This window comes from Mesoplodon densirostris, chromosome 7, assembly GCF_025265405.1.
Source record: "Mesoplodon densirostris isolate mMesDen1 chromosome 7, mMesDen1 primary haplotype, whole genome shotgun sequence".
NCBI classification, from domain to species: domain Eukaryota; kingdom Metazoa; phylum Chordata; class Mammalia; order Artiodactyla; family Ziphiidae; genus Mesoplodon; species Mesoplodon densirostris.
The window spans coordinates 9,324,611-9,337,226 of NC_082667.1; the positions used below are offsets into that span (position 1 = coordinate 9,324,611).

At 38.8% G+C, this 12,616-nt stretch overlaps 1 protein-coding gene across 1 annotated transcript in view; it reads right to left on the reverse strand.

Moving 5' to 3' along the window:
- Positions 1 to 280: 280 nt before the first annotated feature.
- The window catches only part of LOC132493655 (organic anion transporter 7), a 39,478-nt gene continuing 27,142 nt past the window's right edge, over positions 281 to 12,616 (reverse strand). Inside the window, exons 6-10 of the mRNA XM_060104394.1 lie at positions 4,958 to 5,073; positions 4,074 to 4,288; positions 2,356 to 2,464; positions 1,686 to 1,889; positions 281 to 341 (exon numbers count right to left, since the gene is read on the reverse strand). Of these exons, the coding sequence (XP_059960377.1) occupies positions 281 to 341; positions 1,686 to 1,889; positions 2,356 to 2,464; positions 4,074 to 4,288; positions 4,958 to 5,073 (705 nt within the window). The remainder of the gene's footprint in view (positions 342 to 1,685; positions 1,890 to 2,355; positions 2,465 to 4,073; positions 4,289 to 4,957; positions 5,074 to 12,616) is intronic.

Sequence of the window (12,616 nt, forward strand, 5' to 3'; positions counted from 1 at the left end):
TATTCTATCTTTCTTTCCAGAAACATGCTAGGGTTCTACAATTATACACATATTTTATTATGATCCCTTTAAAAGTATTATGACTTTCCTCAAACTTCTTATTATGATTAGTCATAGGCATTTTATATATAGTTATTTAGAACTGCAATTGTAAATGGGGTCCATTTTTCCTTTATATCTTTTTACTTATTTGTTTTCCAAATTTTGCCAATATCTGGGAATGATCCTAATTTTTCTTGTTTATCTTGCTCTTTGATTAGCAGTTAGTTCCTGGAATCCTTTAAAACTGTGTCACTTTCATGGAAGTATCTTCCTGCTTTGCTTTTCTTGAGCCTTTTCTCCTAGGACAAATACAATGAAAACAACAAACGAACAAAATTTAAAAAACATGGAAAAACATCTATGTCTTGTATTCTTTAGAGCAAGCTGATTCTTGGTCCACGAGTTTTGATAAAAACCATGACACCTGGGCTTCCGTGGTGGCGCAGTGGTTGAGAGTCCGCCTGCCGATGCAGGGCACACGGGTTCGTGCCCCGGTCCGGGAGGATCCCACATGCCGCGGAGCAGCTAAGCCTGTGAGCCATGGCTGCTGAGCCTGCGCGTCCGGAGCCTGTGCTCCGCAACGGGAGAGACCACAACAGTGAGAGGCCCGTGTACCGCAAAAACAAAAAAACAAAAAACAACCATGACACCTGCCTTGAGAATTTGAGTAACTTTTGTGAAGAAAAAAGCCAAGCTCCCAGGGCAGAATCTAGAGAGGCAGCTTTGATAGTTTCAGCGCTCACCCTTGGACACCATGGTATAGGCTAACGGGGTCTTTGGAAGAGGCAAGGGAAGTATATAAAAGTTTTAAAACCCTTTCAAATTCTTGATCACTTAAAAATACCAATAACTACCACCCTTTTCCTCCCTTTTTTTTTTCTTTTTTTTTTGCGGTACGCGGACCTCTCACCGCCACGGCCCCCCACGCCGCGGAGCACAGGCTCTGGACGCGCAGGCCCAGTGGCCACGGCTCCTGGGCCCAGCCGCTCCGCGGCATGCGGGACCCCCCAGTACCGGGGCACGAACCCGCGTCCCCTGCACCGGCAGGCGGACTCCCAACCACTGCGCCACCAGGGAAGCCCCCTCTCTTTTCTTAACACTTTAATTCCCAGTGAAAACCAGATGGTCTGAATCTTACAGGCAGCACAATAGGACTCCTTCCCCTGAGATATATTGTCATCTGTGGAAGGGGCTCTTGTCCTCTCACTGATCTCCCTCAGATCTTCAGCGACCAGGGCAGGTCACAGACCTACAGACACCAGCAATCTCAGGAGGTTACTGCCCTCACTGGGCTGAGGACTGCCAGGATCTGAGGGATGAGAATCTGGTGTTTGGATCTGTGCATGTTTGTAAAACACTTTCAAGGGTATGTAGGTCACACTAGGGCATTGATTTTGGCTTCTTCATCACTAAACCTACTGGTGCCTACTCGTGTTGGTCTGTGTGATCTAGGGAGGCTTGGGGGAGTCTGAGGTCACTGTGAGGAGGGATGAGGCTGTAGCTAAACCAAAGGCACTGACCACCTGGAGTAGTCTAGGTGTAAGCCTTCTTCTGGGGACAATGACCCTGCATGGTGCCTTGCCCTCCTCAGCACGAACCTGTATCACACAGCAACCCTAAGGGAGAGCCAGCGGTTTACTCACTCCTTTTCCACATCCTGGATGGAGTCAGGCAGAGGCTTATTCCTGGTTTCAGGAAGGAGTGGAACAACAAGGCCAGCGACGATAGAGCAGACTCCATAGATGATCCAGGGTAGGTGGGGAGAATATACCGTTAGGATCATCAAGAGGGGAGCCAGGGCTGCCCCAATATTAGAAGCAATTCCCATGAATCCCGAGGCTGTTACCCTTGGAGTGCAAACAACAATACAAAAATAATCTGGTATAAATCCATACAAGTAATTTGTGATTTATTATTTTGCTTTGATTATGGGAGACACCTCAGCAATATTTAGATACATGAAGGCTGATGACGTACTCTTACACTTAAAATATGCTCTTATTTGCTCACAAATTTTTCAAGTGCACAAGTGCATTAAGACATGTTTTCATTATTTAAAAAATACTCTTACCAACAGCACCTACCCTTTAATCGTTCAGCAGATTATGGGAGATGATACATTAAAGGGCTTAACCCATGCCTGACAAAAGTGAGATTTTAACAAAAATTTTGGCTATAATTTTTGTTATTATTAATACTATTATAATCAATGCTTTTGATAATGAATCAGATTAGTTTTCTTTCCACTATAAGTCTTGATTAGCTGGGAAAGGTCTGTTTTGACGCTGATAGAGCTTCCATGAGATTGTGTACCTGATAACGGTGGGGACTAGTTCATTTCCATGGGCGAAAGAACACATGAGAGCCATAGAAGAAACTGCTATTCCCAAAGTTGACAAAGCCACACGCAAGGTCTGTATTTCTGGGGAAGAAGACAAGTGAGACTCAGGAAATCGGAGCTGAAGAAATCACCATCCACCAAATTATAACTGAAAAAGACACAGTTGCGGGACATCCCTGGTGGTCCAGTGGCTAAGACTCCACGATCCCAATGCAGGGGTCCTGGGTTCGATCCCTGGTCAGGGAACTAGATCCCACATGCCGCAACTGAAGATCCCACACACGGCAATGAAGGTCCCACGTGCTGCAACTAAGACGCGGTGCAGCCAAATAATTAAGTAAATAAATAAATATTTTTAAAAAAAGAAAAAAGAAAAAGACAGTTGGAGACATTTGCATGTGTTAAATACCTGGTAGAGAAAGCGCAAAGGGGCAGAGAATGTGCACAGCCTAATAGCTGAGAAATGTGACATTTGTATATTACAACTTAAATAAGAAATTAAAAACCTGAGTTATTGCATCAACTCTTCCTACATATCAGAGATTTCAGAAATTTGCCAAAGATGGAGAGGGGAACAAAAGCCCAGCAAGAGTTTGCTTTCATTTACTCTGACCAGTGTCTCCTCTGCCTTTCATGTATAACATAGGACTATCATATGAGCAATTACTGATGGACGTAAGACTCATCAATATCCTCCAGGAGTTCAAAACCTGGATGTTTACACAATATTGACATGGGGCTAGTAATTCAGTAGAGAGTAATAAAAGAATGGGGCTCATATTAATGGATAAGCTGGAGAAGTGCTTGATCTAGAATAATATTTGAAGATTCAAGAATAAGGATCTGTTTTAGGGAAAATATAGTTAGACTTTGGAAACCTCTGAAAGGAAGTTTCAGAAAGTCAGTTTTTTATTCAATTAAAAAAATCACGAAAGTGTTACAATATGGGAGTGGGCTCTGTTGTAAGGCAGCAAATTTGCGTTGATGCTGATATTCAAGATGGGATCCTGTAAAGTGCATCACTGCACTGGGAGTTAGCTGAAGCATGGTGACCACATGGGTTCCCCTATTGATTACATATGGTCATTTAATTTTGTAAAATTGATTTTAAGAGAGGCTGTTAACAGCTTAATGCCTTTTTCCTACTCTCTGTACCTTCTATGCTTGAAGACAAAGGATTAAAAATACCTTAGAGTCAAGATGACACCCTGGGACCAGGGTTGCAGTTATGGCAACCTAATTCCAGACACAAGAGTGTATACATAGAATCAGGGAGTAAATTTTCACTGAAACTGTAGTAATAAGAAAGAGACCAGACAGAGGAAGTGACAGTTGTGTCCTCACATGAGATACAATTATATATAGTGACATAATACTGTCATTTACAGTTACAAGGGTGATTGGCCAAAGAGAAAGTGATCAATTGCTTTCCCAGAGGAACTGTCAGGAATAAATGGCACCAATTACCAAATACTTCTCAGATATGATGAAGACAACCATATGTCTGAACTGACTTTTACTGACCTTTGACTATTTCTCAGCCACTCAATGACAGAATCTATCCTAAATCCTCAGATTGGTTTTGGAAAATCCTTAAAACCCTAATCTTTACTTCCTTCTGCCTTCAGATTCTGTCTTCAAATCTCTGAGGTAAGACATTTTCTTATTTAAACCTGTGCTCTCTTCTCACCTTGAGGCGAAAATGTGATGGCCAGAATGGAGACTCCAAGGAGAAACATGAAAAGCGTCTGGCTTACTTGACGGCCCAGGTGATTCAGTGCCAAAAATGCAACATAATTGGCTGGGAGGTTGACTGCACCAAAAAGAACCTGGAACAGGAAAACATTGCTCCCCATGTACTGGAGGTGGAGAATCAGGCCAAAAAAGGACATGAAGTTTGCAAATCTGTGGTGAACAAAAACAAAAGACACTTATCATAAGGTTTAGAGCCTTTGTCTTACAAATGATGATAATAAATATTAGCCAGGCAGCCAGTGGTTGGTTTTAAAGTATAAAAACATAGTATATTTTATAGAATAATTCCTCGCAAGGTGATGATTTTAAAATTCTAAAATTGGAGCTCCTAATTATTGTTAAGCTTTGGGGGAGAGTTTGGAGTGTTTTTTGTGGAGGATGCATGATGGAGCCTTCTAGTGTTTTAGAGTTTTTTTCTATATCTTTATCTGGGTGATGGCTGCATATTTACATATGGAAATATTCATTGAGCTGTATATTTTTGTGCACTTTACTGCTTGTAATTTTACCTCCATTAAAATGGAAACAAACAAGTGAAGAAAGTTAAAGCCAATGTCTGTACCATGACTGAAGTTCTCAGTCTCAGTTTCCAGTGATGAGATTGGCAGGGTGAAATGATAAACAAAACTCTCCATTGTATAAATAGCTCTGGGTCAGTATTTTCATAACCCGTTGACTACTCTAAACACAGTAATTATCATTATGGCTTCCTCTGTATTTTATCTCAAATCTGTTCCCACAACATGTTGTATCCTTTGGTATGGGATAGATTCATGTTTCCACTATTTTAACGTCCCTCATGCACTCTGAGAAGCCCACCTCACAAAGGACAGGAGACAGATGTTCTTACGCAGGCTGGGTGTGCGGAACAAGTCAAACACAGAAGATTTGGTCTGTGCGGCCTCCAGCTCTTCCTGCAGGATGGATCTCACAACCTTCAACAACAGCAACAACAGACTGTTCAGTTGTTACACAACGGGAAGCACTGTGAGGCCCTCAACAGATGACAAGATAGATGATGTCCCTTTCTGTCTACTGGAAAATATAGCCACTGAGGACATAATGACAGGAGTGAAAGTGGTATGACTAGAGAATTACAGAGTTAAAGAGGACTGAAGGAAATGACGTAGCAACAAAAATATTCAAACACAAGATTTGAGAGGACTTCAGGGCATCAGAAAGGGAGTGTACCTTAGATACTCAGATTAGAAAGGGAATCAAATGCAGAGTTGCTTGGATTACGTTCCAAAGCTCCATTTGTGCCAGATGGGCATGAAAGACCTGAGAACTAAGCTTGGTTATCAGCTGGCTGTCCTTTGCAGAGAAACTGTTTATCTCAGGAAAAAGAACATTTCCTGAGAATCTTTATTTTGGTTCTTTTCTCAGTCACTTTGGGGGAAATCCTGGCATGTTGTGCCTCCATGAATGAGATGCCTAGAATTAAAACTGAGGATGAAATTAGGAGAGATCTTGGTATAGAATGATTTAAACCCAGAGTTGGTTATAATCTGGAGTTACTTAATAGCCCTGCAACGTGCTAGGTATATACCTTGAGGAAGGTAATTAAATATTTCTAAAACTCAATTTACTTGTCATTAAAAAGAATAATAAGTAGAAGAATCAGAGTAGGAGGAGAATAGGTGGAGAAAAATAATAGCATTTCCCTCACAAGGATTTCCTGGTCCATACATGAGGCTAAAAATATGCATAAGGAATTATATCCAGCATACCTCAGATACTTACTTATTAGTTATTCAAACAATATAGTCTTAATTCTTATCCCACCTCTACAAATGAAAACGTACCATGAAGTCCATTGGAATAATTCCATGAGGAATTCAGAGAAATGAAAGGCCACCCTAACTGAGGACCTACACATGCAAGAATGTCCTCTCATTTAAAGAACAAGCCTAAATAGTGAAATATTGGACTTTTACACTTTAAGAAGAGAGGAGTCAGGATTGCATCTAACACCAGAATCCCATGACCACAGGCCATTGTCATGGATGATAATGTAAGAATGTGCTCAAATAATACTTTAAACTTGGGCCAGATGAGGGATGCAATGCCTGCAAGACTAGCCTTAAATTACATCCAATATCAAAGGTAAAGTTTGCAATATGGTGTGGTTATTTTACACTGGCCGTTCATTTTTGGTGAGCAAGAAGAGACGTGAATAGTGTTAGCAGATGTATTTGGGGGGCGATGCCAGATCACTTACAGGAACTCAAGGAGCTCCTCCTACCTGGTAAAATCCTTATTCAGGGGAAAAGAGGCCCATATTCAAATGGGAGCCTGCTGTATCTTCACTTTTTAAAAGGTACTTTTCTCTCTGATCTTCACTTCATTTTCTTGCTTAAAAAATGCTTTGTACCACTCATAACACTATCTTGGGGTAAAAAGTATGAAACAGCCCTCGACTGAACCCTTGCCCAGTAGCGTTCTGGAATCAGTGTGTAAAAATTCACAAAAGCCCTTTGTTAAAGTTTTAGATAGTTTGTAAAGCAGTTGCCATCTTGTTGGTGGCATGAAACTCACTGTGGTGGTAATAGTCACACCATGGAAATTGATAATTACCACAAATCTGAGATCTATGCTTCTTTTCCTCTTGTAACGTTAAGTGTTAAACATTTACCAGCACACCAGTGGCTTGACCCCTCTGTAAGTCATTTGGACTGCTCTCAACTGCAAATTTAATCATCTCTCTGCCTGGTTTAAACCTGGATAGTTCTACCTTAACCTGTAAGACCCATTTCAGATGTAACTACTTCCAATATGCATTCATTGCCCACATATCTGTAGTTCAGATTATATGTCCCTCCTTGACAGTCACATTCCACCCTTGCTTTAATTCAAAGAGACTTTATCAAGCCCATTTTACTTGTTGAGTGTGATCTTTCTGAAGATAGAAACTGTACACCTTTCCCCTCCGCGACTGTCACAGGATCTGTCATCAAATAGTCCTGAAATAAATTTGGAAGAGAAAGAGGAAGACAAAAAGAAAAAGGGAAGACAGGGAGGGTGGAAGAAACTGGCTGAAGGTGGAATGCATTTAGAAGCTGAAAGATCTGAAATTCAAGAACCAATATAGGTATAAAACATTGATTTGGAAAGCTTTGAGAAGATGTTTGTCAATGAGATCAGAAATGGAGAAAATGGACATTTATTTCTTCAAAATTACAATTTATGATATTTAGAAAGAAACGTCTCTTAATGTAGAATAGTTGGGAAAACTCTGAAGTTTTATGGATGTAAGAGAAACCTGCAGAGGATTCAGGGGAGAAATTTGTGTTGGTCTCTCATAGTTGCCATGTCATTTACCATCACATAAGTGTGCCTTCACTGAGTTTGTGAGAATCGAGTTTCAATTGAATACTTTTTAATGGTTTGATTGGACAGTGCACCTTGGGATCCTTTAAGAAACTGTATTTCTTATACAGCCTGAAGTGTATTTCAGGCTGGGCTACTGTGGAGCATGGTTCTTGTGTTTCTACTGGGTCTGAAACAATTAGGACAATAGAAAAGAAGACTGTACATGTCACACAGGAATAGGAGGAGGAAATTGGACAGAGCAGAAGTGAGAGGAGAGTATCAGAATTTAGAATGTACAGAGTTTAGAGCAGGAAGGAAGGTAGATAAGACCACAATTGCATTGAAATACCAGAACCAGTAGAATGAAATGAGCAGGGGAGGAGGACAATTTATTAAAAGATAAAGAAGGAAAAGATGGAAAAATGAATCTGCCAAAGGATGGCTGAAATAAGAACTGACCAAAAAGAAGTTGCCTGAGACACACTGGTGGCTTGGGGTAGGGGCACTTTCTTCATAATCTTCATGTTTCCAAGAAGAAAGACTTTGAAAGAGTAATACTACAGACCACTTTATACCTACCCTCACTGCCCCTGGAGAACTGAGGTATTTGACTGGTAAACTAGGAGAATGCAATGGATATGCTTCAGTGACCCAGAATGCCTTTAGAATGAAAATTCATTCAGATTTGCTGCCTGGGTCACACCTTATATTTAGCAATGCAGGCTCTGCATCTGTGGAAAAACCTGGCACTTGTGAATAAGTTCAGTCGTGGGTTGAAGTGTTAGCAAACTTATTGTTGCTTGAATTAGACACTTCTTCTATTTCAGTTTTCACTGTTGTGAAAAACATAATTTTTTATTGCCATCTTTCTGAGCACATTAACTATCCCTCAGTTGGGTGTGATTTAAGCAGAGGAAATGTTTATCATTTACTGGACTCCAAGACAGCCAAAACTGGATTAATCAATGGATTGTTATTGACATGAAGGGGAACAGCTTTAAGTAAGAAGGATTGTCTGGAGTGAATGTGTTTGGCAATCTGTCAGATGGAGGTTAAACATGACTAAGACCACAAATTTCTGAATAATCTTTACAAAATTTAAAAAATGAAATTAAGGCAATTTTGGGTACTCATTCATACATAGAATCCAGTTCCTAAACCAAATTTCATTTGTTCCTCTTTTACAATGTTGTCTTTCTTCTTCTTGGCACTGAGGTGATTGTCATTTGCCGTTTACCCTGATAGTGCATTGTTCCTTTCTTTCTTCCAGCTCGTAACACTTATTTTTGTTATTGACCTGGCAGATAACTTTCCTGTAAGATTTAAGCTTTAATTCTTTGGATTGGGCCAACCTGGTAGACAAAATACTAGGTGAGGTCTTGGAACTAAAGATACTTCCAAGATATTAGTTGGCCCAAAATAATTTCCTATAAATCAAGTATATATTGACACAGTCTCAGAGTGCCATAGCGCTCCACCTAAATTTCAAAATTTCTTTAAAAAAAGGACTATGCCAATGGTTCTTTATCTTCTCAGGGCCTCTCAGGGCCACTGCCTCTATGTAATAACCCCAGGCACCATGCCACCCTTCTCAGGACCCCAGCAACATGCCTGCCTGTGGATCCCATCACCAGACCTGCTTTTGGCCCATGACCAGCATCAGGCCCATCCAGGGACCCTGAAAAGAGACTTGCCTACCAACAACAGCACCTGTGGACCCTGACATCTAGCCTGTCCACAGACAATGGCACCAGGCCTGGCCACAGACCCCAGAACAAGTTCTGCCTCTCCATGGATGCTAGCAGTGGACCCTCTCACCTGCAGACCCTGGCTGAAGGCACAGCCATATGTGGACCGAGGCAGTAGGACAACTAATGAACCCTGCTAACTGGCCCACCTGTAGTCTCTGCCAATGGCCTGCCCAGAATTTCCAGTGACTGGTGAAGAGCTTCCCTGACAAAGCCAGACTGTAAAGACTGGAAGAAATAACTCCTTCTTCATATGCACAAACACCAATACAAGGCTGCAAGGATCACAAAGAATCAGGAAAACATGACATCACCAAAAGAACAAAATAAAGCACTAGTATCCAATTCTTAAGAAGTGTAGATCTACAAACTGCCTACAAATATTTAACAATAATCATAAAGAAGCTAGTGAGCTGCAAGAGAACCCAGAAAGACAACAAAATGAAATAAGGAAAACAACACATAAAGAATATAAGGAGTTCAAAAAGAGACAGAAACCATAAAAAAGAACCAAACAGAAATTCTGGAGCTGAAGCATATAATAAATGAACTAAAAAATTCAATTAAGAGCTTCAACAGCATATTTGATCAAATAAAATAAAGGACCTATGAATTCAAAGACAGGCCATTTGAAATTATATAGTCAGAGGAACAGAAAGAAAACAGAATGGAAAAGAGTGAAGACAGCCTAAGGAACTTATGGAACAATATAAAAAAATCAGTATACACATTATAGGAATCACATAAGGAGAAGAGAGAGAGAAAGGACAAGAAACCTCATTTAAAGAAATAATGGATGAAAACTTCCCTTATCTGGGGAGAGTGGTGGATATTCAGATTCACGAAGCACAAAGGACTCCCAGTAGGTAGACCCTAAAGAGGTCTACATGGAAACATATTATAACTAAATACTCAAAAGTGAAAAATAAGAGAGAATTTTGAAAGCATCAAGAGAAAAGTGACTCACCACACTCAACAAAACTCCCATAAGACCATCAGTGGATTTCTCAGCAGAAATTCTGTAAGAAAGGAAAGAGTGGAATAATATATTCAAAGTACTGAGAGAAAAACCTGCCAACCAAGAATGGAGTACCCAGCAAAATTGTCCTTTAAAAATGAGGAAGATAAAAACTTTCCCAGAGAAAAACTGAGGGAATTTGTCACTAATAGACGTGCTTTACAGGAAGGGCTAAAGGAGGTTGAAATGAAAAGGATACTAAGCAGCAACACGAAAGCATATGAAAGTAAAAATCTCTATGGTTAAAGTAAATATAAGACAAATACAGAGTAATCTAATACCGTAATGGTGGCATGTAAATTTCTTTAACACTAGTATAAAAGTTAAAAGACAAAACTGTTAAGAATAACTAGAACCACAAAAATTATTAATAGATACATGATTTGAGAGAAGTGAATTCTGGCATTAATAACATCAAACATGTGTTTAGGGAAAGTAAAAGTATAGTTTTTGCTCATAATAGAATTTAAGTTGTTATCAGCTTAAAATAGACTGTTATAACTATAAGAAGCTTTATGCAAGTCTCATGGAAACAACAAAGAGAAAACCTACAGTAGATATACAAAATAAAAACAAAAAAGAATCAAAGTATTGTATATCACTATAAAAAATCAAATCACAAGGGAAGATAGCAATAGAAGAGAGGAAAAAAGAACAATAAAACAGAGAGAAAACAATTTATCAATTGTAAGTACTTACCTATCAATAATTACTTTAAATGCAAATGGATTAAACTCATCCATCAAAAGATATAGGGTGGCTGAATGAATTTTAAAAAAAAGATCCAATTTTATGCTATCTCTAAGACAGTCACTTTAGATTTAAAAACACAGTAGACATAAAGTGAATGGATTAAAAAAGACATTCCATGCAAATGATAACCAAAACAGAGCAGGGATAGTCAACTTGTACAGATAAAATAGACTTTAATCAAATACTGCCACAAGAGACAAAGAAAGTAATTTATAATGATAAAAGAATCACTGCAACACAAAGATATGACATATAACCCACAAAGATTGAATCAAGAAGAAACAGAAAGCCTCAATAGGCCAATAACTAATAAAGAGTATGTGGCAGTAATTTTAAAAATTCCAGAAACAAAAGCTTAACACCATAGAGCTTTACAGGTGAATTCTACCAAACATTTGAAGATTAATTAATTAGATATTAATTAATTAATACCAATCCTCTCAAACTCTTTCAAAAAATAGAAGACAAGGACAGTTCTAAACTCATTTTGTCAGACCAATATGATCCTGATACCAAAGTGAGACAAAGATACCATAAGAAAAGAAAAGAAAAATGCAGGCCAATATTCCTGAAGAACATAGCTGAAAAAATCATCAAGATATTAGCAAACCAAATTCAACAGCATATTGAAAGGATCGTGCACCATTACCCAGTGGGCTTTATTCCTGGGATGCAAGGATGCTTCAATATAAGCAAATCAATGTGATACACCAAATTAACAGAATGAAGGCTAAAGATTGTGTGATTACCTCAATAAATGCAGAAAACACATTTGACAAAATTCAATGCACTTCCATGGTAAAAATTCTCAACAAATTAGGTATTGAAAGAACTTACATTAAAGGCCATGTATGTAAAGCCCACAGCTAACATCATACTCTATGGTGAAAAACTGAAAGCTTTTCCCTTAAGATCTGGAACAAGACAAGGATCACACTTCAGTGTAGGACTGGAAGTCCTGGCCAGAGCAATTAGGTAAGAAAAAAATTAATAAAAGGCATTCAAATCAGAAAGGAAGAAGTAAAATTGTCTGTTTGAAGGCAACATGATCTAATTTGTAGAAAACCCTAATACGTATCCAAAAAATTGTTAGAACTAATAAATGAATTCAGTAAAGTTACAGGATACAAAATTAACATATAAATCAGTTATATTTCTATACGCCAGCCATAAACTGTCTAAAAATAAAATTAAGAAAACAATCCTGTTTGCAGTAGCATCAAAATAATAAAGTATTAAGGGATAAACTTAACCAAGGAGGTGAAAGAATTGTATACTGAAAACTATAATCCCTGAAGAAAGAAATTAATGCAGATACTAGAAAATTGAGAGACATCATGTTCATGGATTAAACAAATAATACTGTTAAGATGTCCATACAACACAAAGCAATATGCAGATCCAATAAATCCCTGTCAAAATCCCAATGGCATTCTTTACAGAAATAGAAAAAACAATCCTAAAATCATATGGAAACACAGAAGGTCCCCACAGTCAAAGCATTTTTGAACAGAAACAAAGCTGGAAGCATCACATATTCTGATTTCAAAATATATTACGAAGCCACAGTAACCAAAAGTGTGATACTGGCACAAAAACAGACATATAGACCAATGGAACAGAATAGGGAGCCCAGCAATAAACTCA